The sequence below is a fragment of the Leucopleurus acutus genome, assembly GCF_964270905.1.
Source record: "Leucopleurus acutus genome assembly, chromosome: 2".
Lineage (NCBI taxonomy): Eukaryota > Metazoa > Chordata > Mammalia > Artiodactyla > Delphinidae > Leucopleurus > Leucopleurus acutus.
In genome coordinates this window covers 115,049,680-115,075,194 of record NC_139143.1, presented here as the reverse complement: position 1 = coordinate 115,075,194, position 25,515 = coordinate 115,049,680, and the positions used below count along the sequence as shown (strand labels likewise).

The 25,515-nt window shown below is 41.7% G+C and overlaps 1 protein-coding gene across 1 annotated transcript; it reads right to left on the bottom strand.

The window, feature by feature from the left end:
- Positions 1-723: 723 nt before the first annotated feature.
- LOC309958635 (guanylate-binding protein 3-like) lies at positions 724-25,235 on the bottom strand. Its single transcript, XM_082834707.1, has 11 exons — positions 25,162-25,235; positions 21,536-21,731; positions 18,208-18,335; positions 16,281-16,390; positions 15,880-16,076; positions 14,249-14,494; positions 13,089-13,369; positions 11,637-11,849; positions 9,660-9,762; positions 9,139-9,332; positions 724-8,265 (listed from the first exon to the last, which is right to left on the bottom strand). The coding sequence occupies exons 2-11, from the start codon at positions 21,723-21,725 to the stop codon at positions 8,026-8,028; spliced, it is 1,902 nt and encodes a 633-aa protein (XP_082690833.1). The 5' UTR covers positions 21,726-21,731; positions 25,162-25,235; the 3' UTR covers positions 724-8,025.
- Between the last annotated feature and the right edge of the window lie 280 nt (positions 25,236-25,515).

Genomic DNA, 25,515 nt, shown 5'->3' with positions numbered 1-25,515 from the left:
ATAATGAAGAATGATTTGCTTCCAGTGTAGAGTTGATTATTTCTGACCTGCTCACACTGAGGGCTTATTTCTAAAAGGATGCCAATCCCGTCCCCTATTTAGTTTCCCAACTCTTCAGAGGAAAGCGGTAAAAGAGCCATTTTTTCCCTATGATCAGGACCCATTTCCTCTTACAACAGGCCTACAAAATTTGTTGGACAAGGTGATGGTCTGTTCAACTTCATAGCATGAAGCATACCATGATAAAATGGGAATCAATCAATGGCTGACTCAGAAAATGTGGACTAGATGACTTGATGATGAAAGTCCATGTGAAGAGAGAGGTCTCAGTCTTCAGGCCATCTCACTGAGGCCACAGACACGTGGAAGAGGCAATGCAGGGTCCTCCACCTCCTACTGATTGACTAGTGGAATGCAGCCACATGAATGATACCAGGTGGTAAGAACTGGTCCCACCAGCCATGTGAATGAGACCAGGTAAAGAACTACCCACCCAACTCACAACATTGCGAGAAATAAAATAATTGTTGCTTTAATCCAGTAGGTTTTGGGTGTTTATTATGCAGCAACAGACAGTAGAGTCCACCAGTTAGGAAAACTGTCTGGCATTATATATTAATACTAAAGTTTAACATAAGCACCCAAGGACTTGGCCATTTCACTCTTAAATATATTGCTATCAGAAATGGATGCACATGTACACCAAAGAGATGCATATAATGATCATATCATCAATATTTATAATACTTCAACGGTGAAAATAGCCAAATTGTTAACCAACAGTAACTAGAGAAGTACGTTGTAGTATATTTGCACAGTATAACTTATAACTCCTTATAATCTCTATAAAAGACTTACAGTATGAAAATTACAAAATTACAGTTATATCCAACAACATGAATGAATCTCCCAGTGGTAATGTCGAGTGAAAGGAACCAGACACAGTAGAATGCCTGTTGTTTGATTCCATTTATGTAAAGTTCACAAACAAGAAAATCTGATCTCTGATATTAAAGTCAGGTAGTAACTATCTACAAGCTAAAGTGAGGAGTTAATGTTTTAAAGGGGTATAAGAAAACTGCGTTTGGGAGTGTTCTTATTTTTGAACTGGGTAATAATTACTGGCATGTGTTCATTTTGTGATATTTCACCTGTGGTACACTTTTGAACTGAGCATTTTTGAGTTCCCTTGTTATGTATTAATTTAAAAATTTAAAGATCTTTTGGGAGAAAACTTACACTAATAGAAAGGCCAGTTGAGGCCTCCAATTATCAATACTTTTTCTCAAAAACATAGAACAATTAAAACATGCCCTGAACTGCTGCTGCTTCTATGTCACAGTCAGGTCAAGAAATTAGACTCTCTTTAGTCACTGGACAATATCAACCTGATCTAACGTTAATTTCTTGCCAAAGCTTTCAAGAAAATAGTGTCAAATTCTCAAATGACAAGGCATTGTTTTGATAGAATTTAAGACTCTATTCAACTCTAATCTGAGAAAAATTGGGCAAGAATGCATGAATTCTGCCTGTCTCTCTCCTTGCCTTTCCTTTCTTTTGTCTGATTAACATTTTGTGAATGTTAAGGTCTAAAGTTCATCCCCACCTTTCTTCAAGAATGTAAAGTTCTGGTGTCAATTTCAGAACAAAATTTGAAACCTGATTCATGGTTTAAAAAGGTGAGATTGGGGCTTCCCTGGTGGCGCAGTGGTTGAGAGTTCGCCTGCCGATGCAGGGAACACCGGTTCGTGCCCCGGTCCAGGAAGATGCCACATGCCGCAGAGCGGCTAGGCCCGTGAGCCATGGCCGCTGAGCCCGCGCGTCCAGAGCCTGTGCTCCGCAACGGGAGAGGCCACAACAGTGAGAGGCCCGCGTACCGCAAAAAAAAAAAAAAAGGTGAGATTGAAAATGAAAATAGGGCAGGACTACTTGAAATAAGACTAATGCTAAGAAATTAGCTGCTTATTCTCCTGAACAAGAAAATCTGCTTTTTATGTCAGGGAAACAAAAATTTATTCTAGGGACAATTAAAACTTTTTGTGAACTGTGTATGACATAAAGGTAAATAATGGTGAATTCTTTATGTTTGTAACCTGAAAAAAGGGCAATTTACCCATTTCCTTTTTAGAGTGTTTCTTCGGACACAATTGGGCAAGAGTCCTTTCCCCACTTCTTTTAATATAACTTTCATGTGTACAGCATTATAATTTGACATTTGTATACACAACAAAGTGATCACCACCACAAGTTTAGTTGCCATCCATCATCCTACAGTTGACCCCCTCACCAGTTTTGTTTACCCCGACTCCCTTTCCCTCTGGTAACCACAGATTGTCTGCTGTATGTATGTTTTGTTTTATTTTATTTGCTCATTTGCTTTTTTTAGATTCCACATATGAGTGAAATAGTATGGTATTTGTCTTTCTCTGTTTGAGCTATCGATATTTCACTTAGCATAATACCTTCAAGGTCCATCCTTGTTATTGCATATGGCAGAATTTCATTCTTTTTTATGGCTGAGTAGCACTTTTTTTTTTTTTTTTGGGGGGGGGCGTCCGCAGGCCTCTCACTGCTGTGGCCTCTCCCGCTGCGGAGCACAGGCTCCGGACGCACAGGCCCAGCGGCCATGGCTCACGGGCCCAGCCGCTCCGCGGCATGTGGGATCCTCCCAGACCGGGGCACGAACCCGCGTCCCCTGCATCGGCAGGCGGACTCTCAACCACCGCGCCACCAGGGAAGGCCCGAGTAGCACTTATTTTATGTATAAACTATTCATCTTCTTTAGCCACTCATCCGTTGACAGGCACTTAGGTTGTTTCCATATCTTGGCTATTGCAAATAATGCTGCAAAGATCATAGGGGTGCATATATCATTTTGAACTAGTGTTTTCGTGTTCTTTGGGTAAATACCCAGAATTGGAATAGCTGGGTCACATGGTAGTTCTAGTTTCAGTTTTTGGAGGAAACTCCCTACTGTTTTCCATAGTTGCTGGACCAATCTACTTTCTCTAAAATTTTGAATGTCAGTAAAACTTCCCGGGAACTAATTAAAACCATTGGCAGCTTAACAACCCAGAGAAGTCTCCAAGTGTTTGGGCTCCATCCTTTTTGAAGTGTGAACACCTAGAAAGTTAGAGCTCCAGGCTCCCTGACACCTTGGGAGCTTAACCTAGGCTCAATCCTGGCTGTAACCATTTCTTCTCAGAGAGATAAGAGAAGTTAGATTATTCTTTTAGGTGAGGGCAATTAACCAAACAATGGATACCTCAGTTCCCAAGTTAGCATAGATTGAACTCTATGAAGGTAGGTACAAAAAGTTCATCATATAACAGCAAACTGTGCTGTCCAGTCTACTTATGGGAAAACAGGATACAATTGATTCTGAGAAAACATGTTATATACTGGCTAAAAATTGTGCAATGTAAAAGGATTCATATATGCTTGCATATATAAGTAACATTATTTTATTCTTTCTAGTCATTTCAATCTACCTATATGCTTGTACTAGGTACTGCTTATTCAATAATACAACAAATTTCCTTCTATTTATATTGTTATGGAGAGGATTTTTTTGTTAAGACTTTTAATTCACCAATAATACACAAGAATGAATTTCCTGCCTACAGTGCACATACCTTTCCATATGACCAAAGTTATTGTCTATAGATAAATTTAGGCATGTTGGTTGTGAATAATTCCATTCATAATAGGTACAAAATTGTTCTATTTATGAAAAAAATTATAAACTAATAAAAAATCCTTGATCATTATATGGTTCAGTAGTAACAGCATTTCTAGCTCATGGTTGGGATTTTAGTTTACTATTTTTATTCTTTCTGTGACTAGTGAAGTTTTAAAATGATTTTGAATTGTTTTATAGTCATAGAACACATACACAGCGGTAAATTACTTATCTTTTGAAAAACAAAAATCTTTTGTTTCAAGAAAAAATTTCTGCTAGGTGTTTGGTATTGAAATCCATCTTTCATTCATTTATTAGATGAGTATTTATGAAGCAATGACACTGTACAAAGTTGGTCACACATAGTGTTCAATGTACACAGATGAATTATCTTAATCAGGTAGGTTACATAGGAAATGTGACCACAATGAGAGATTTTACTAGTCCTCTTGATTTGGACAGAAATCAGGGAAACCAGAGGCAATTGATGAAGTTGGAGGGTACAATAAAGGTGTTTTATTCTAGTGACCAAGTAGGAGACAAAGATTCAAGACAATAGCAGCTTGGAACTGGAAATAATTACTTTTTTCCATGTGGTAATTAACATTAAAATAGTTCAGGAATACAGGTGTGCTGCGTAGTTTTACATGCTGACTCTAATTTATACCCATAGGGTGGTTTATAGAATGTGAATTTACCAAATCTAGAATAAAACGTCTTAAGATAAGGTGATTTTTGTACAGGATTTCTTCTTTTCTGAATTAACAAAAAGAGTTTGCTAGCTGGCATAACAGTCAATAATAATAATGAAGTCAGTGTGGCTTAAAATAGAGAATTGAACAGGTCTCAACCCCCTTGTATGAACAGGACATAAGGTAGGGCAGGGGCAGTGGCTCCTGCCAAGTGTGCATGTTCCTGGGTTCGCTCCTGTTGCCCTGCTTCTCCGCACTCCAGAGAGGACCCAAACCCTGACAGAACTTCAAGCTCAGAGGACCTGCCACAGCTGCTCGTGGCATCCACCATGGACTGTGCCTTTGCTTCATACAGAAGGACTTCCCCAGGCTGCACGCTGGTTGTTTAAATGTTCTTGCCTGTGTTACACTCAATGTACACAATGAGCAGAATTTAACCTAAGCCTGAAGAGACCAAAGGAGACCCCCTGACACTGTCTTGTCAGTCTTGCTTCCTTAAGAAGCTACTTCCTGTAATCTTGAAGAGAAGTCTCTTCTATTTTTTTTGCATTTCTAATGAGTTCCTGTAACCCATCTGTAACACTGAAGAATCTCCTTAATAAATCTCCTTAATAAATCCATTCTGTGAGGACTGTAAAATACCCAGCTAACAGGTGAGAGAGCACTTGTGACACAGGCTATGCACAAATTTGAGGAGAAGGGGAAAGGAAAGTAGAAATGTCCAGAGTAGCTCACTTCTTCCTGCTCCAAAATACTGTGTGAAAGCATGGTTGTGATGCTGCCTTCCTACAAAATTGTTGAACAAGTTCTTGTATAGATCTTTGATTCCTTCAGTAATTTAACAATTATTTATTAATTATCAAGTATGGAAGATGCCTTTCACCTGAAGCCTTCTCTTGAGAAGTATATAACTTTATTCCAAAAGATGCCCACTTATGACTGAACATCAAAGTAGCGAAGATTCCTTTCACTCTGCTATAATTGTCCTTTCCCTCACTCCTGATCCCTTCCTTTCTCTAAACCATGATCACTTCATGGCACCGACTTGTGTGCATGTTTCTTATTTACATTGCTTGTCATGTGTGTTGGGGAGATTTGATGGGGAAGCAGAACTCATTACTGCCCCCTCACCCCCTTTTCCAGACCATCCAGACATTCGGTATTCAGGGCATTCCTCCACCTCAAAGGTGACACCAGAGGGCCTTTGGGGACTGGACCAGCTGCAGGACTTATTCCAGAGAAATGGCAACTGAGCATAACTCACAACCCTTAAGAAAGCAGAGCCGTCCTATAGATTCCACAGTCTGTCAGCCTGTGGGTGTCATGTTCAGTGAGAAATTGATCCTCGTACCGAAAGCTTAGCTTTCTTTCAACGGAAGCTCCTTGAACAGGTGACAATTATGGTGACAATGAGAGCTTTGCCAATTACTGGCTCTCTCTTTACTCTTTTAAACAATATCATTGTTCTGTGAGCCAAAGGTGCTGGCTTCATTGCTGGCTAAGTTTCCTGGGAGAAAAGTTTATGTAACTCAGAGCACATGGAGTGTCCCTCTCTCAAGGAGAAGAGCAGCAGGTTCAGACAGGCATGCATGTGCTTTCTTCCCGATTCCTCTTAGTACTAGTTCCTAAAACTGTGTACTTCATCTTGAGAACCCTAGGCAGCAGTTAATAGAGGAAGGAAATGGCAATTTGGGGCCCTGATGGGTGGAAGTTCATGTATTTATTCACGTGCATTGTTTGAACACCTGGGGCTTATGTGGTGGACTTTGTGGTGGGAGCTAAATATACAGTGAGGATCATCAAGTAGATGAGATCATGACTCGGTAGGGGAGACAAAATGTAAATAGGTCATTTCAGTTTCACAACTATATAAAAAGTCCTGTGGTCAGAGGGAAACATGGTACAATGGCAGCACAGAGGAGGGACACCACACCCAGTCTCAGGAAATCAGAGACCGTAAGGAATAACAGATGTTAGCAAATAAGGGGCACAGGGGGAGGAAGCCAGGGTGTCTAGTGAAGTCTGTGTCCTGTGTGCAATATCCCTGAATCAAGAGAATTTGTCCAATCGTGGAATTATAAGCAGTTTATTCTAAGTACAAGCGTCAAGCATTAGACAGCTGAGAAGAATTCCTAAAATGCTGAATTGAACTTGAAGAGAAATTTTCCTTTGAAATCACCATCTTTATAAACCTGAGTATTTAGGGAACATTTTAGCCAACATCCCAGGGGACGTCTGTAAATAAATTAGGGACTAGAATTTCCAGGCCTTACCAAGAGCCCCAAATGACAAGAAAATTAGGATGCACATCTTATACTTTTTGTTTCTGGCTGTAATAAGTAGATTTTTCCTGTTGAGCTGGCATGTTATTTCTAGTAGTGTTTAATACTTTCATCCTGGGACTTCCCTGGTGGCACAGTGCTTAAGAATCCACCTGCCAATGCAGGGGACACTGGTTCGAGCCCTGGTTATGTTCATGGATACCAATTTCTTTTGTATTTTCCAAAGATAGATGATAATATATGCATATACTCATTATTATTATTATTATTTATTTATTTTTATTTTTTGGTACGCGGGCTTCTCACTGTTGTGGCTTCTCCCGTTGCGGAGCACAGGCTCCGGATGTGCAGGCTCAGCGGCCATGGCTCACGGGCCCAGCCGCTCCGCGGCATGTGGGATCTTCCCGGACTGGGGCACGAACCCATGTCCCCTGCATCAGCAGGCAGACTCTCAACCACTGCGCCACCAGGGAAGCCCCCTCATTATTTTTTTAAATTGGTAATACAACTATACACACTTTCTGCATCTTGAGATTTTCTCATGTTAGCACAAATAAGAGTTTCCCTTTCCATTTCAGTGACTGTAGAGTATTCCTTTGTAAGTGTGTCTCAGGATTTACTTCACCAGTATGTGACAGAGAGACTTGAAAGTTGTTTCCAATCTTCTGGAATTACAACAATCCTTCAACAAATATACTACTACATAAGCCATTTTTAACTTGGGTAAATAAATCTGTAAGATAAATTCCTAAATGTGGACTTCTGTATCAGCAGTATTTGCATTTAAATTTTTGGTATATATTTGCATCAGTTTGCACTCTCCCTAGCAAATATCAGAGACCGCCAACTTCCTGGAACTCTTGCTAGCTGGTGCCCTGTCCAAACTGTACTTCCTGGCCCATCTGAGAGGTGACACAGGTACCTCCTAATTTTACCTTGTACATCATTTATAATCAGTAAAGTTGAACACATTTATTCTCTTGGTATATTTTCGCACATTTAAAATATTGTGTTTGTTGCTCTTTCCTCACTGATTTATAAGGGCTCCTTATAACTTAATGAATTGATCTCCATGACTGTATCATAGATTACGACTGTTCTTCCTCTTACCATTTGTTTTTTAGCTCTTCTTAACACTTTTCTATAATTAATCATTATCCTCCAACTTGTTTTCCATTTCTTTAACTTAACTAATTCTCAAAATTGTTTGTTCTTTTTGCATTTCAGGCCTTGGTAATCACTTTAGTAATTCTTTGGTAATCAGTTTTTATTTTTAAACTCCTCTTCAACAAAACTGTCATGAAAACATATTTAAAAAATGAGCTACAGTGTTACACTATTAAAACATAAGAAGCCTTTCAAGATATACTTAATGGGGATTCTCAGCCCTTTTCATAGCCTCACTGAGAAATTTCGTTCCCATACCAAATAATTTATAATTCCCAGGTAGTACTGCAACTAATGCCATGCTAGCCACATCAAGGACCTCTGAAATATTTATGGACTTATTATTTTTAGTTATTTCAATGGCTTCCTTTAGTTGTTCTATCTCTTTATTTAACTCTTCAGCTTGCTTTTTAAATCCTTCTGTAAGTAGTTCTTCTTGCATCTGTAAAAAGGAGAGTCCCTTTTGAAAATAGCCCAAATCAAGATTTTGTATCAAACAACTACAGCAGATAAGTACGTGTGTCTATTTCTATAATACCTTAGATGCTTTTTGACATTTGTCTAATATTTGCAAATGTTTGGACCTGGGTAGTGAGAGCATCCAGGGTTTAGAGCTTCCCAAGTTCCCTCAACACCATCTCCCTGGGCACAGAAAAGATAGGCCTAGGTCAGACCTGAAAACTACCCCAGGACTGTGTTCCAGCCCTAATAATGCACTTTGGGAGGGAATGTAGGTGAATTCTAAATATTTGTCAGTTTCATTGAGGTAGGATGACCACACATATGTCACAAAAATGGCACTGCTGACTGTCTTTAGGACACTGTCTATCAAACTCCAGGTTGAGGCAAAGAATGCATTTACTCTAGGTATTTAAAATGAATCAGGCAGACCTGGAAATGAATGCAGCAAATTTTAGAGCTTTCAGAATCCAGTGTTTCATACCAGGCACAATCTGATACTTTCAAGAGCAGATGGAACTATTCCAGGTCTCTGATGGTTGTACCAAAATTTCTAAGGACTCTAGGACTGAGGTGCTATTCACTTGGGGGCAAATGCGAGCCTATAATCACCACAAACAGCAGTCCAGGAGCCTGGGCCATGTTATTTGTATGCTCCAAACCCTAACACTACAGAAGGTGCTGAGTCTTACAGAGGTAAGTCTTCAGTGCGACCCACATCTCTTTGATGTTACAGAGAATCATATGTCTTTGGATTTCCCTCTGGGATCTGACTTAAGGTCAAATTTCTGTTCTTTTATTCCTGAGAGGCTAGCATTTTGTCCATCAGGCCCTGCCCAGGCCCATCCAGACTTACCTTCAGCTTGTGGTTCAGCATTGTTTCCAGCTCTCCTAGAAGGTATTCTTTTTCCCTAGCCAACTTCTCTTCCAGTTGGATCATGTTTTCCTTGAAGCTTCTCTCTTGTGCCGCCATTTTTTGCTCCTCTTCATTCTGTTTCTCTCTTAGCAGCTGCTGTTCCCTCTCAGCTGCATGCTTCTTGGCACACTCAACTGTTTCACAAGAGTTTTAAAGAGAGAAGAATATAACAGTTATGCTGAGCTGTCACCTCCTCAGCTCAGAGATAAAATGACTTTAAAATGGTGGGAAGGAATTTGAATATTCCTACTACCACATCAGAAAACATGCTTTAGCATGTGATGCAAAGGCACTGATTGGATGTACATGCAACCCAAACTCCCCTGGTTATTTCCAGATGTAGCAGAGAGGTTCCACAGAAGGAGAGGAAGCTGCCGTGTGAGGAAGTGTTTGTTTTCACACCTGCCAAAGGGAAGCACAAGAGCCACCTTTCCCTTTGTGAGCTCAGCCCTCCCCTGTACCTGCCAAGGCCTTGTCCCAATCAGTGAGGGCTTTGTCTGCCTGCAGGATGGCTTCCCCTACTCCTGCCTGGGACTGCAGGAAGCTCTGGAGGACTTCATTTGCCTGAGGACACAACAAGGAGCAAAGACTTGTCAGGCAGCAAAAGATGTAGTGTCTTGCTGAGGAAATTATTGTTCAGTAAACCTACAGATTGGACCCTTTAACTTCTCCATCCTTTGTAGGATCCCAAAATGGTTACAGATGCCAGAATTATGTGCAATTCTACAAACACCCACCCTCCATTGTGTGCAGCTCCTATATCTGCACATTGTTTTGCTTCCGACTAATGCTCATCTACTCTTTCTTTATTATGATTTCATTTATGGATACTTCAACTTGTAGCTTCCATTGCCTCTTCCAGGAAGCTTTCCTAAGCTTTATTCTGAGTTTTGAATGACTGCCAAGACCTTACATTTGCCCTATCAGCCCTACCACTTGATGACTGTGTGATCTTAGGCAACTTAGTAAATTTTCCATACCTCATATTTCTCAGTTTTATAGTGGGGATGACAGCAGTACCTAATTCATTTTTGGGGGGGAACTAAATTGATTATCTTGGCAATATGGTAGAGCAGAAAGATCCTGAGCTCTCCTCCTCTCACAGGCACACTGAAGTCACAACTATTTGCAGAACAACCATTGGTGAAAAAGACAGAACCTATCAGAAAAGATCTCCTACAACTGAAGATATAAAGAAGGAACCACAGTGAGATGGGTAGGAGAGGTGGAGTCTCAATATAGTCAAATTCCATACCCCCAGGTGGGTTATTCACAATCAAGAGAATGATTACAACCTCAGAGGTTCTCCCAGAGAAGTGAGAGGTCCGAGCTCCACGCTGGGCGCCGCAGCCAGGGATCCAGCACCAGGAAGACAACCCTCCAGAGCCTTTGGCTCTGAAACCCAATGGGGCTAACTTTCAGGCGTCCCAGAGGGCTGTGGGAAATAAAGTCTTAACCCTCAGAGGGTGCACTCTAAATCTCACATGCTCCGGGACCCAGAGAAGAAGCAGTAATGTGATAGGAGCCTGCGTCAGACCTACCTGCTGACCCTGGAGAGTCCCCTAGAGAGGCAGAAGGCAACTGCCGCTCACCCCAGAGACATAGACACTGGCAGCAGCCATTTTTGGGAGCTCCTTCTACCACATGGACATTGGTGCTGGCATTCGCCATTTTGGAATATTTCCCCTAGCTTATTAGCCCCAAGACCCAGCCCTGCCCTGGTCCAGTGGTCTGCAGGCGCCAGTGCTGGGATGCTTCAGGCTAAGCAACTAACTGGGCATGGACAGAGCCGCACCCACCAGCAGACCTCCTGAGCCCACCGTCGCCTCTGGACATGGCCTTGCCCACCAGAGGGCCAGGGACCTGGTCCCACTCACCAGGCCACAGGCACTAGACCTGAAACCCCCAGGGCCCTTTAGCCAGAGACCCTGGGACCCAGCTCTACACACCAGGAGGAAGATACCAGTTACAATAAAACCTCAGTTTCAGTCTGCAGGGCCAGCCCACCCACTAGCAGGCTATATCCTGCCTTGGGACCAGCTGGGCTCAGGCCTGGACCAACATGAGGCCAACAGAAGCTTCAAGACACCCCAGATCCAGCAGCCCAACTGGCTGTACCCAACTGTGATCCAACACATGCTCTTGGACTCCTGGGCCCTGCAACCGGACTCCAGGATCTGGCTCTGTCCTCCAGAAAGCTGGCACTAGCCCTAGGACCTGGCCTCACCCACCAGTGTGCAGGCAACAGTCCTGGGGTCTCCTGGACACTTACTCTGCTCACCAGAAATGCAGCACTAGACCCAGAGCCCCCCGGGGTTCCACAGTCAGCCTCCTTGTGACCAGCAGCCTCTGCACAAAGCAGGACCTGGCAACCAAATGAACCAAAAAGACCCTCTGACTCCAATCTTCTGTTCTTTCCCACTCCCATTACCCCTCACCTTAACTCCTTTCCTGGGAACCAGTTTATAGTCCTGTTCAAACTTGCTCCTTGCTTCTAAGTAGAGATTGTGTCCTCCAGGGACAAAGAAAGTTCCTCCTGAAATACTTGTCATCAAGGATTCTGAAAGCTTCTTAAGCTCAGCCTGACAATGTTTGACAGAGGCCTCTTCATTTTGGATCATGAAAACGTCCTTCTTTTTCTCCATGATGTCCTGTCAGGGAAATATGGGGAAATCCAAGAGAAAGAAGCTGTTAGAGGGAAGGTCCAACTGTGATCCTCTAGGAAGAAGTAGTCTGACAGCATCAGGTACATGAGACACAGAATAATAGATGTGGAGTCAGGAGTCTAGTTTTAGTTCCAGTTCTGACAAACTCTTTGTGTGATTTGTATGAAGTCCCTTAAATCCCCTGGGCTCAGTCTCAACATGTGTGCAATGATGCAGTTGGCAGAGGCAAACTACTACTTTGACAGTAGTAGCACTAATAGTGATCCATCCATCAACAATGAACAATGAAAGTACAATTATGAATGGAAGTAGGGTTTCCTCTTCAAACTTGGGTGCTATGGATAAAAATATGTACCTAGCAAATCAACTTCCTACTAATGAATTAAGTATATACTGAACAGAGTTTTGAACTCTTTTTGAATTCTTGTTTCATTGAGGATTTGAGTGTGTGAAATTATAGGAACAGAAATTTTTTTGCTTGTACTTCTAAATTACAATTGAGCTGGTTTTACTCTGTATGTACTAAGAGATCTTTGTAAATTAAAGGATGGTCAAGGGAGACTGAAAGTCAAACTTTCAGTGAAGGTGCCAATGGTAAGCAGAATTATGATCTCCAAGAGTTCTCTCTGCTGGTGTCCACACTCCGCATAGTTCCTAGACTTGTGAAGATGATGAACAATTATTCTGTGTTTAGACTATATTACATGGAACAGGTTGACTTTAAGAAATGGAGATTACCTAGGTGGGCCTTACCTAATCACAAGCCCCTTAAAAGATGTTTTTTCCAGTTGGTGGCAGAGGAGGTAGTCGGAGAGATTAGAAACAAAAGAAGGAAACCGTGCACCACTGCTGGGTTGCAGATGGAGGGGGGTTCCCCAGAGCGTCCATGTGAGTACCAAGCCCACTTGAACCTTGTTTTCAGCTATGGTACAGGGAGCAGAATACCCATAGACCCTGGGCTGGTATCTGACCTGAAGAACTATAAGCTAATAGATGTGTGTTGTTTCAAGCTGCTAAGCACAGTGTAATTTGTTTTGCCACAACAGAAACTAAAAGCCCAACTTTTAGAAAAGAGATGGACTGTAGCCTGTAGAGCCCTATCACTCACTAGAATCTAAACTCCTTATATGATGAGAAGCACATGAACCATGGTGTCAAAAGGGGGAGTCTAGGTATCATTCCAGAAGAAAGGAATCAGGAGGGATATATTCCAGAGCGCATTACCACCAGCTTCTTCTGGAATGTCTGCTTGTCATCCTTGAAGGAGCATTCCATGAAGATTGCAATGGCTTCCGTCTCACAGGCTGTGTGCACCTCCAGAAGCTCCTGGAGCGTGTCCGTGGGGAGCCTCAGTCGCTGGGCCATCTGCTCACTGTAGTGGTCGGCTGCCTTCTGCACGGCCACTGAGTTCTCACGCTCAGCCAGAGTTATCACTGCGTTCTCCAAACAAGGAACTCCTCCACTGTTGATGGCATCTATGTAGGCCACCACCAGAGTCCCCAACCCTGATTGAGACATGATATTTATGAAATGAAGAGAGAATTCTCACCTGTTTTAATAGCTTTAGAGATTAGCATTCTAAAAATCACTAAAATTTTATTGAATTTGAAGTTTTCTTTTCTTCTATCTATTCTTCTCATTTTCTTCATTCTTGTAGCCTCCTCCTTTTTGTTCTATGAACCCACTTCATTATAATAACATCACTGTGTCTCCTATTCACTCTACCTTTTATGGTTCTCAAATTCATCCCATTACAATATTAGCCAGATGATTTCAACCGATATGCTCAAGGGTCTCCCAGAACACTTTTCCCATTTTTATACAATAAACCTGTAAGTAAATTACATTACTTGTGGGCATTATTTGTAAATGAAAATGCCTTGATGAAAATGTCATCAAGAATTTCAGGGCAGTGACACAAACATTAAACCAAGCAGGGCCCATCTCAGCACATTACACTGTGACTGTCCAGGTTCATGTCCGTGAAGCCAGCCCTGTACATAAGATTGTATTTACATTTGTTTCTCAGACCCTCAATGAGCTTACATGGATTCATGGACTACTATTCATTTTCCGATTCATGTAAATTCACAAAATATCTTGCATATCCTCACTCGAAACACTTATCCCGTCAGACACCTCATCACCATGAAGATTTCAATCTTTAACTTTTACATCATTAGTGTAATACTTTCATGAGATTTGGTAGCCTTACACAGGCTTCTTTTAATGAAGAAACATGCATTTACATGTGTTGCATGAACATACATCTTTCCAAGTTACACAGAGAAGAAATCACAATTGCTGACAAACCCAGAGTGCAATCACAACTTCATCACACACACTGAACCACAGAGAGACATGCTGTAGCAAAGGAGACTCACCTCCTCCTGTGACAGTGATTCTTTCTCTTAGGGTCTTGGGCTTTGCATGGGTAAAGATATATGAGCAGAAACGGTTTGATTGCTCCTGGAAATTCTCATCCAGTTGGTTATCTGGCACTTCCTCAATATGGAGTAATAATGTTTTGTCACTTGTAGGCCGGTCAAAGACAAAGCACTTTCTTTTTGGAAAAAACTTCCTGATACATTCTCTGGGCATGTTGGAATTTTGGATTTGGGGACTCCTGCCTGCAGGAGTGGAAAGAGAGCAATCACTGAAGGAACAGCTTTCAGGTGAGGGGGCTGAGGACTTTCATTTCTGTGGATCTTTGTATCACTGTAACTACTGTGCCTGTGTATCTCCTATTATTGAATCACGCAAATCAACCTTATGCTAATCTATTCAGGACATGGAAAATCCCCCGCCTCCCACTTTATTTTTGTACAGAGCTAAGAGTGAAGGAAGTACTTCTGAGGAGGAAGGGGAGGAATCCATTCCAAGTGAAGAAACTACTGATTATTTTCCTTACCCTTCCATGGCGTGCAGTGTATCAACTATTTATTAGATGTTTCTTGAATGATAGACTAATCCAAGAAATTGTCAGAAATATTTTTCTGACATTATAGTCCCCATGTCAGAAATGGCATGTAATGTAATGTAATGTCAGTAATGTAATGGTAGACATAAAGATATTTATGATATTGCTGATAAAATAACCCGTGGAAGACAAATGATACTCAGGACAGTAAAGAGAAGATTTATATATCAGAGTAAAAACATACACATACTATAAATATGTTTGGAGATTACTTTAGCATACACCATCTCACGGTAAGGTTAGCTTAAATGAAACTAGGAGACCTCATCCAACCTCTGCGTCATTTTACATTGGACGTGACTATCATACAAAGGGATTCTGGGCATATATCAGTAGTTCAACAAATCTTTCTTGAAACAATGAATAAATGATTCAATTTAAAAATGAATGTTGCTTCTAGGTATCACCCATTATCCTCTCTGCTAAAATAATCTGAGTAACTAATTTATTATATTAACATGACATATACGGTGTTAGGTTCTAGGATGAAGAGTGTGATACTATGAGGAAGAACATATTATGGGTCTGACAGTCTTACTGGAAGGACATGGCAATGCTTTTTTTCCTGAACTCTTTATTGTATAAATAGCCTATCTATCAATATGAAGGATGTAGCTACGTATGCTGGTAAGATACACCGTGTTAAAGGTATTTCAAAAATTAGTTCTTTTGTTTATCTTGTGATTCTGTGTTTCCAATTTGATGGGTTATATTTCTCAAATAGGAAAGGAGAAGCACTTAGACTTAATATGTAATATAAGTATGTGAGCCTTTTTTTCCCATGGTGTCCATTTTTCTAAAATCATTTGGTCTAATATTGGATTATAAATTTCCTCTGTGAGCTTAAGCTCTGGTCACTGGGGTTTTCCCAGTAACAATAACGACTGAAGCCACACCCACCAGTCATTCACCAAGCACCATTAGCATGGCCTCAATCCAACCCCAAATCAAGATTGACATCGAGTGCTGAATGTCAGAGCTCTGTTGATCCCATCTCCTACTGAACCTTCCCCCACCCTGGCCCTACTCTGATACCTGGAATCAACTTCAAGGCGTTCTCCAAGTACTCATCTTCAGTGATGGGGTATCCATCTAACTCCAGCTCCAGCATGAAATCCCGTACAGCCCAAACAAAGTCTGGAAAGAAACTCACAAACTCGGCTGAGTTCTGTACTTCATCAGAGCTGGCAGAGGCTGTTGTCCTGATTAGCTCTGTTAGTTCAGTCACGTAGCTGGGATCTTAGCTAAGGAATGAGAAGTGCCCTCCAACACAATTTCCAGATCTCAACCCCAAACAAGTTTTATCAACATTCCCTTTTGCTCCATTTTCCCTTCTCATCAGCCATGAGAAAGGAGTCATGGGAAAGAAGAAACAGTGTCAGTTGCTATTCCCATAAACTCAATGAAACATGGTGGTTCAGTTCCTGGAAGGATACTGCAGCTGCTCCAGGGCCTGGTGGTTGATGGTGTTCATGCTGTTGTAGACAAAGACGCTGCTCAGAAGCACGGCCAGGGCAAAGATCCACGAGTCATTCTTGGAGTCACCCTAGAAAGTACATTGCATCAGGGGACTGAGGACACCCCTCCTCATTCTCTCATTCAGTTGTTCATTTACTATAACAGCTGTCTTGTAACTCAATAGTAAGGCAAATAACATACATTTTCAAGACAGTGCTAAATGCAAATCTTTCTGGTGTTGACACTGACACCTCTCAGGGCCTCAGTTTCATTAGCTGTTAACAGAAGGGAGCGACGTGAAATGTGTCAACTGTTTAATACAGTGCCTGGAACACAGAAGTTATGCAGTAATAAGTGGGCCATGATTCCTTTGCACTTGTTTTCTTGATCATGGGCTATAATAGGGACTAGTGCTATTCAATTAAATTCATCATCTATTCTTTGTGCATTTAGAAAACAGCAGATACTGCATCTGCTTGTGTGGATATAGAGTTTCATATGAGAGTCCCTGCCCTAGAGAGATGGAGGGGCAGATATACCTGGGAACATTTAAATACATTCAAGATGATAAACCACCAGGCATGGAACCAAGTATTATAATGTAAAAGACAAAGGGGCAATTCCCAAAAAACAGAAAAAGTACTCTGTGCATTCAGAGCAAGAAGTGAATATGTCTGACAGTGATACGATGGTATTAAGACGAAAATAGCTGGGCTTTGAAGATTTGACAGAATGCGGATTTGTGGAGCTATAGGGATCGTGCAGGTAGAAGGACCCACTGAAGCCGATCACAATTGCCAGAAAGTGTGGTCATATAGAGGTATTATAAAGTTACTTTATTTGACTGAAGTAGTGGTTACCCATGTGGTAATAGGTGATGAGGCTGAAAATGTGATTCAGGACAAGTCATGAGTGACTTTGGAACAGATGATATATACTACCAAAATACATGTAGTAAGGACAGCACGCAGTTCCGCTCTGTCAGTTTGCAATCTGGTGTGCTTTAGTTCCCTGACAAATGCAGTTAGATAACAAGAAGAAGATTATACAAACTAAAATCTAGTAGGAATCAGTAGACCATCTTGGGCTGACACTGAGGTGATTATCGAATATTTCAAATCTGGATTTTAAAATTCACAATTTCTTGATGCATGCCCCAACCCTTGCCTGCAGTGATGAAAGCCAAAGATTCACTGCTACTACTTTAATTTAGACGCAGATTAATATAAATAAGGAGAAAAGACTGATTGCAAGTAACACTGTGAAGACAAAATACCTACTATTATCCCATTTACATTTTTATGGTGGGTCTAGCTCATGTTTTTATAGAATTCATTGAAGGATTCATCTTCAGAGCCCCGAAACTCAGAATAAAATGTTCCTGGTATAGTGGAAGCTTTTCTGGAGATTTTAAAAATAGTTTATTCACTGAAAACATATTTTCATGATTCCTACCTCTAACCCCATATACCTTAACCTGTAGAGCCAGTGGACTCCATGGATTATAGCTTCTACCAGGATGTCTTTCTGCACCTGAACAGCTGGGGTAAGGTCTCACTTTTTTTGTCCATAGCTCCCTGTACTGATAAGACTGCATATTTCTTATGTTCCCAACTCAGCTCTGGGCCCATACCTCACTCACTGTGATAGAAAAGCCCTGGAATTCAGATGCCCAATAAATATTTGTTAACTTGTATCTTTCACCCCACTGTTAAAAATAAGGCGATCTATCCCCAATAACGAAAGTATTGATCTTATTAAAGAATAAATTCAAGGTAAGAGATTTTAGCCTCATTATTCTTAATTGGATTTGCAGTTTATAGGAACATGTTATAAAAGTTGAATTGAGGTGGGAAATTGAGGCGTCAGTGGAGTATCAAGAGCTTACTGGACTCCCCGCCTTACCTTTTCCACATCACCCAGGCCCTCGGTGTCCAGAAGGACCAGGGTGTGGCTCTCCTTGGAGGGGTGGGGCACGCACCACATCCAGATGCCCTTAGTTTCAGACCTCACTGTGGAGCCCAGACGGAAACCTGCAAAGAAAGAAGAGAAAGCAGTACACAGTAAGAGCAGATAGTCCAGGCTGCCCAGCGGTTACTTTGGGTAAACTTGTCGGAAGGTGAGTGCCTGTCTCAGAGGAAGGTGCTTCCATTTCAACAAGGACAGAAAATCCAACCTCTGTACACATTCAGAACCTTCTCAAGAAGCACTTTGTGTCCCCTATTCACCTCCTAATATTAATGGCTCCAACTGTGTCACATTCCAGAAATAATGTTAGCTCTATTAACCTTTCTATATTTATCTGCCACTGAAGAGCTCCCTTCTCCCCCACTGTCTGATGGACTTTTGCCAGTGAGAGGTACCAGCAGGAGATCAGAAGTCAGCCTCCTGTTCCCCTGGCTTCCACCCTGGTGAGCCACAGTGTCCCAGTGTCTCTGTTCCTCTACTTTGGTCACATGTCCTTTCATTTAGCTCCAGCCGGTAACTCTGGTCTCTGCCACATTCTGGAATCTACACATTGCCTCTTCACACTACAGGAGTTATAAAGGCTACCTGGCCATTGTTCCTGCCACTCTCTGGCTACTCTGTACCTTCATTGGTTCCCTCTGGCCTGCTGGTGCCCTTGTAATTGTCCCTCCGTTAAACATCTTCAGTTATCCTTTAAATGGATTATCTGTGTCCTTTCAGGACGTGGACTGATAGATCAGTTTTTTTAGTTTCTTTTCCTCCACTTCCTCCTTGTATTTTCCTCCTTTCTGTTCTCCTCTTCAAAAAAGGATGAATTCTTTGTTCACTGACTCACGTGGTGATATAATAGAAGGGAAAGCAGAAAAGACCTGTGAGAACTGCTTGCTTTTCTTTCCAAAGGCTTAAGCCCACAGGGGAAGAGGATATGAGGTATATGCCTTGGAAGCTGCAGGTAATGGATCTCGTCCAACAGTCCAAGATTTTGACCATATGCCATGTGCCAATGCTCTCTTCAACTGAGAATGGAAATGGATATGATGAAATACCTAGGGGAGCATTGTTCAGCATGGCTCAGGCCCCTCGATTGCCACATCCTGTGCGTTCTGCTCAGAGAGGGTGTAAGACCTGAGATGATCTGCACTCTTCTACATCGTGATGGTATTTGACTGCTTGCTGATTAATACAGAAAAATCTGAACTTCCCCAGGTAGAAAAGACAAGGTGTAACTGGAGCTCATCAGTGCAAGTTATGTGGGGTGAAGAACAGGCAAGAAGTCATCACAAGGAGAAAGAGTAGTGACTTGGTTCTGCTAGCCGACTTTGGGTGCTAACTTTGTTTGCTTGTTTTTGTTCTTCCTGTAATATGACTGGGGTGGTGAGTCACAATTCAGGTGTTTTAAAACAAAACTAGGTTAGGTATTTCCTCAGTAAGGGAAATCACCTCCTTGTTACCTGATGTAATCTCAAGTAGAAAAACAAGAATGTTGTTGAAACCCCTTGTATGTATCTTTTTCTTAGAGTTCTCCAATCTTTAATCCCTCCAAAAATGACCCATTTATTAATTTAGGCTGTCAAGGAAAAGTGTCCTCCCTGATTGGTGATCAAGTTCCTCTCAAAGAAAGACAAACATAAAATGTTTTGTTTGAAGCCAATAAGAGATTGCAAAGCAAAAAAGAGAGAGGGAGAAAGAAAGAAAAAAGAGAGATGGGGGAGAGAGAGATACAGAGACAGAGATAGTTTGAGGGAGAGAGACAATGAGATATTCCCAAGGATCCTTAGAGTTTAGTGGACTGAGGTTCTACCCACTAATTGTGCTGAGCTGCTGGGCCACAGAGGAAGGCATTAAGAAAGAAATGGTGTGTGGTCTTCTTAGAACTGCCCAACAGGACATAGGCGGATTGACCTAAAAATCAACAAGAAACAAGTCAGGCAACTTGGTAGGAAAAAAAAACCCTTTTGAAATAGGAAATGCAAATAGCAAATATGTGATAAGGTGCTTAAGCTTATCTGTAGTGAGGCAAATAACATGCAACTACACAGACACCAGATCAGCAAAAGTTAAAAAGTGTTTTTACCAAAATTTTGTAAGGATGTGGATAATTCTAAATTACTGCTAATAAGCATATAAACTGACATAAAGCATAAACGGCTTTAAATGTTTGATAAAGCTTAAAAGGTTTAAAAAGCTTAAAAGGTTTGATATTATCTAGAAAGGCTGAAGACATAAATACTTCTTGATTCAGCAATTCCACTTCTGGGTATAACATAAGGAAGTTCGTGTACACGTGCACCAGGATATAGATGGAAGAATAATCATGAGAACACCATTTGTTGTTCATCAGCAACAAATGGATGAATAAACTGTGGTATCCTCTGTCAGTTGCAAAGTACAAACGAGTGAAAATAATTGCAGACACATAGGACAAGCTAGATGAACCTCATAAACTTCTTATTGAGAATATGAAGCAAGATCCCAATGAATATCAGAATGAAATTCCCTATATAAAGATTAAGGTATTTTTAAGAAATGTTTACATAGATTGTAAAACCATGTTTAAATAGGAAGAGCGAAAGAATGCACCATGAAAATCAAAACATTGGTGAGCTCTAGGGAGGGTGTGAGAGGGTGTGATTTGTGCTTTTGGGTGTTGGTGATGTTTTATTTTTTGATCTGGGCGGTGATTGAACAGATGATCACTTCATATTTATCAACTTTATTATATGTATATATATTTTTATGCACTCTTCCATATGTTTTAGAGTTCACGTATTACAAAAGACTAGTTAGACAAAGAGAAGGGGTATAGTTTATCAAAGTTTTGCTGTGAAATTAAGCCAAAAAGAATGCATGAGATATGGGATATAGGGATTTTATTGTCTGTTCTTCCTTCCATCCCTTTTTAAAAATAAGACATGTTGAACAATATTTGTGTGCTGCTTGGAATGACTCTGGTTTAAAGCCAAAGTGAGGAAGGAGAAAGGAAGGGAATAACTGTTGAAGATGAGCCCCTGAGCAGATGGCAATGGATCAGGACGAATGAGGTGGCTGTTTCCATGGGGTTGGGAACACTTGATTACTGGACAGAAGAGTGAACATTGTGGGGAGATGGGTTTGAAGTTATAAATTTGGTGGTGAGAATTTGAAGTTTTCTTCAGTGGGAGGGGTTAGGCTCTTTCTTAACATGACACTAGAGGAGGATGGTCCACAGCCTGTGTTATCACTGCTTCCAAGCAAATGGTCCTGAACAACACTAAACGACACTCACCGTGGTTCTGCCCTGCCAGGCGGTTCATCAGGAAGGATTTTCCCGTCCGATACAGCCCTGCAATGGCCACCACCACCACAGGCTGAGAAATCTGGTCAAGAATCTTCAGTGCTTTTGGATTTACTGTCAGCTGATTGTTCTGGTTTTCCACCAGACGGATGGGGTCCATTATGGTGGATCCAGATGCCATGGGAAGCTGTAACCCAGAGGAACGACTCAGTAAAACACAAGATCCACAAGTTATCTCTCACGATGCACATCAGGCTTCTGCGTTTGGAACTTATATATCAATTTTCTATGTTTTGTATGCTTCTAAAACGTAAGTATTTAGCCTAGTGTGCCCAGGTCTGTACAGATACATTATGTACATCATCTTATCGATCCTTACATGAACCCTAAAGCAACCTTATCCATGTGATGCATACAGTGAATAGAATGAGAGAACAAAGCATTGGTGATGGAGCCACGAGAACACTAACATTTTGGGGGTACGCAGAGGCAGAATGGAACATGAAGGAGATGAGGAGTGACCAGAGACGATTTCTGGAGTTCCAGAATGATTTGGTCACTCATTAATTGCACAAACATTTATTGAGAACCTACCATGTGCTGGAGATTGTCTTAGGGGCTCAGTATCAAACAGTGAACAAAATGGGTCCAAATCCCTGCTTCATGGAGATCTAATCTAGTGGCGAAGACAGATAATATAGAAAGTGGAAAAGCAAAATACATGTATGTATATTAGAGGATGGTAAATGATCAGAAGGAAATGAGAGGGAATGGTGTTTAGAGTGTTGGGGGTTGAATTCACATAGAGTTGAATCAGGGAAAAACTTGCCAACAAAGGAAAAATGAATGTGATTGGTGACTTTGATGAGGATAGATGCACTGAATCGGTGGGAACAGGCTGGAAGAGGAGTTACTGTGAGGGAAAGGAGACACAAAGAATGCAGCTCTCCCTCAGACACAACAGGACAGACCTTAAAGGTACCTAACAAAGTTGTGCATGCAAGAATGAATTTATTAACTGAAATTACAGGACATTTCTTATTATTTAAGCTGACAGGGAAGAGAGGCAAGCAACCAGGGTGTTTTAAGGTCTGCCTACATATTTTCCAGTCTCACATCTGGGCCAGGCTCTACTTTAAATGATTTCATCACAATGATTGGGTGTTTCGTGATCTCAAGAGACAGACAGCAGTCAGAGAGTTTTAACTGTCCCTTTATTTTCTCAGACAATACTAAGCAACATCCACATGTTCCCATACTTTACTAGCTGTGTGACGAATGGAAAGATTAATTTCTCTGTGCCTCAGGTTTCTCTTCTGTAAAATGGTAACCCTAAAAGTAAAATTCAGTGTGTCATTAGTGTCATTAGGAGGGTTAAATATCTCATAATGCTTACAATGCTCTTAAAATTATGCTGGTACATAGTAAGTTCTATATAAGTATTGTTTTAAAATTAAGTGTCTCTGAAGACAGAGAGGGTAATTTCTGAATGAAAGTGGAGGATTAACTTTGGCCTGAAACAGTGACACTTCCCTCCCTGGTTGCAAGCAAGTGGGAGGACACAGCCCATGAGGAAGATGAGCAGGTAGGGGAGGACCAGTGATAACAGCTGAGAAGTGATAACACGGATGGAGGGAGAGACAGGCTGGAGGAACTCAGAGCTGCCCTGGGATGTCCAAGTACAGGTTCTGAAGTCCGGCTGCCAGGGTTCAAACCGGAGGGTTTAAGTCACTTATTGTCTGTTGAGATCTTGAAAAAGGAAGTTACCTCCACAGCCTGCATTTTCTTATCAGTTTATAAGTAAAGCAACAATTCTTGCCTGATTCATTACTGTATAGCTGGTAACAGATAGGCTGTCAATTATGAAAAAAGAATTTTCCTGGATTCATGTACTATTTCAATAATCAGCAATTAGACATTGCGTTATAAAGTGTCAATGAATTCTGTAAGCTGCAAATTGCCGAGAAATATAAGGTACTGTATCTAAAATCTTTTTATTAGAAAAAACATGAATTTATTTAACAGCCTTCCTCTGTACAATTTCTTTTCTTTTTCTATAGTGGATTGGGAGCAGAGATGGGGGAGTAAAACATGACCTTTTACAACTGTGTTATGTGTTAATTAATAAAGGGAAACTTGGGGAATTCCCTGGCGGTCCAGTGGTTGAGACTCCGAGCTCTCACTGTGGAGGGTGCTGGTTCCATCCCTGGTCAGGGAACTAAGATCCCACAAGCTTGGGCCGTGCCCCACCCATGCCCATCACAAGGAAACCTCACTCACATGGAGTCAGCAGGCCAGAAGGGGGAGGTGTCATGCAGAACTACTGCCTGGAGGTCAGTTACAGGAAGAATTGTCAATTACAGACCCCAGGGGAAAAATCTTCCACAGGAAGGAGTCATCAGGGACAGTGCCCTATAGGAAAAGGTGAACATTGCATCTCCTACAAGAATTGACTACCCGGCAACTCAGTCAATGAGAATCTGTCATCACCCTGAACTCTGACTTTTCTTTACAAACCAACCTTCCCAGCCCCTTCCTTTTCTCTATAAAATAATGTTCTTCTTTGTTGGACTTGCCTGTGGCTTTTTCTATAGTTTGCTTGTCCCAAGTTGCAATTCCTCTGCTATTCCCGAATAAACTCACTTTTGCTGGTAAAATAACTTTTATTTTTAAGCTGAATAGCTATAAGCAAGAGAAATTGTAGAGCTTATTTCTGAGATTGAATATTGATAAAGCTTTGTGTAAGTCAATGAGTCTACAAAGATTCTTTTTTAATTCAAAGTATACTGAGGTACCAAAACCAGAAGCTTTTAACTTCAAAACTAAACAAGTGGAAAAGAACAGTGCTACTAGATGGCAGAGGCAATCAACAGTTTCCAAAGGTTACTGTTCAGGAGAATTATCTAAAGTGATAGTTAACATACCCCAATCCCTGTATTTTCAGCAAGTCCAGAAATTATTCTGATGCGATTAATGTTTGGGCCACACATGAAAAACAATGTATGATAAACAAACATGATTAGACCTTAACAGTTACTAATCGTTTTTTTTTAGTGAGAGTGAGATTGAATTATTCCGTATAATACAGTTCTGTAGTATTCGGAAAATCAAATGTTAAGACAAAAATAATGCAGGGTCAGTTTAGGATTTAAATTGTCTCTACGTCAAGGACCATCTTTTCCCTGTTTCTCCAGTGCCCAGCAAGGCGCAGTCAGGATGTGTCCGAGGAGGGGAGGAGGGGCTAGAGGAAGGGACCGCACCCAGAGCCCCTGCAAGGGGCCGGGGGTTTGGGCCTTCAATTCTGAAAAGTACCTCAGCCCCCTTTCCTCAGACGATATAGCATGCACTCCTCCCTCTCCCATGCAGGGCTTTTTGCTGCAGCCCTGCGTAGATGCTCGAGGAGGAGCTGCGCACCCCGGCGACACGCCTGGCAGCCGCCCCGGATCCAAAAGGAGACGCTGAGCTGCCCAAGCAACGCGCCCGCCGGGGCGCACACCCTCCGCGCGGCGCTGGTCTCCGCGGCCTCCCCTCCTGCAGTGTGGAACCTGCGCTGGGGGATTTATTGTTGTTATTTAATGGAAATGTGCTTGGAAGGTAAAGTTTAGCAGCAAACTTACGTGCCGCGGTTGCGTCCGGGGTCAAGTTAGCTGCTCCGGCTTGCCCCTAGGGTTCCTCCTGCGTCTGGCTCCTCTGGAAACCGACTCATTTAGAAGCTGAAAAGCCAGCCGATTATAAAAAGCCTTTCTGTTATGGGTTGGGTTTATGAGAAACAAAATCGAAATCGAAAGGACATAAGGACACGGCTTTTTTTCTTTTTCTTTCTTTAATGGAAGCAGGAACCCGAATGAAGTCGGGGAAAGACAGGGAGACAGGGATTCCTCCACACCTGGCTGGGTAAACCCAACTTTGTCCCTTCTCCACAGGTGGCGTAGGTGTCCTTGACCCCATGGTGAACGTGGCCCAAATAATGG

Bases quoted from the DNA above. Each gene is read 5' to 3' on its own strand.
- LOC309958635 (XM_082834707.1), bottom strand. From the start codon at position 21,725: ATGGCATCTGGATCCACCATAATGGACCCCATCCGTCTGGTGGAAAAC. The intron at 16,077-16,280 runs GTATCCTTCCAG...CTAAGATCCCAG, and splicing joins CAGGCCCTGGAGCAGCTGCA to CTACGTGACTGAACTAACAG. The intron at 9,333-9,659 runs GTACAGGGGAGG...CTTGTGAAACAG, and splicing joins TTGGGACAAGGCCTTGGCAG to TTGAGTGTGCCAAGAAGCAT.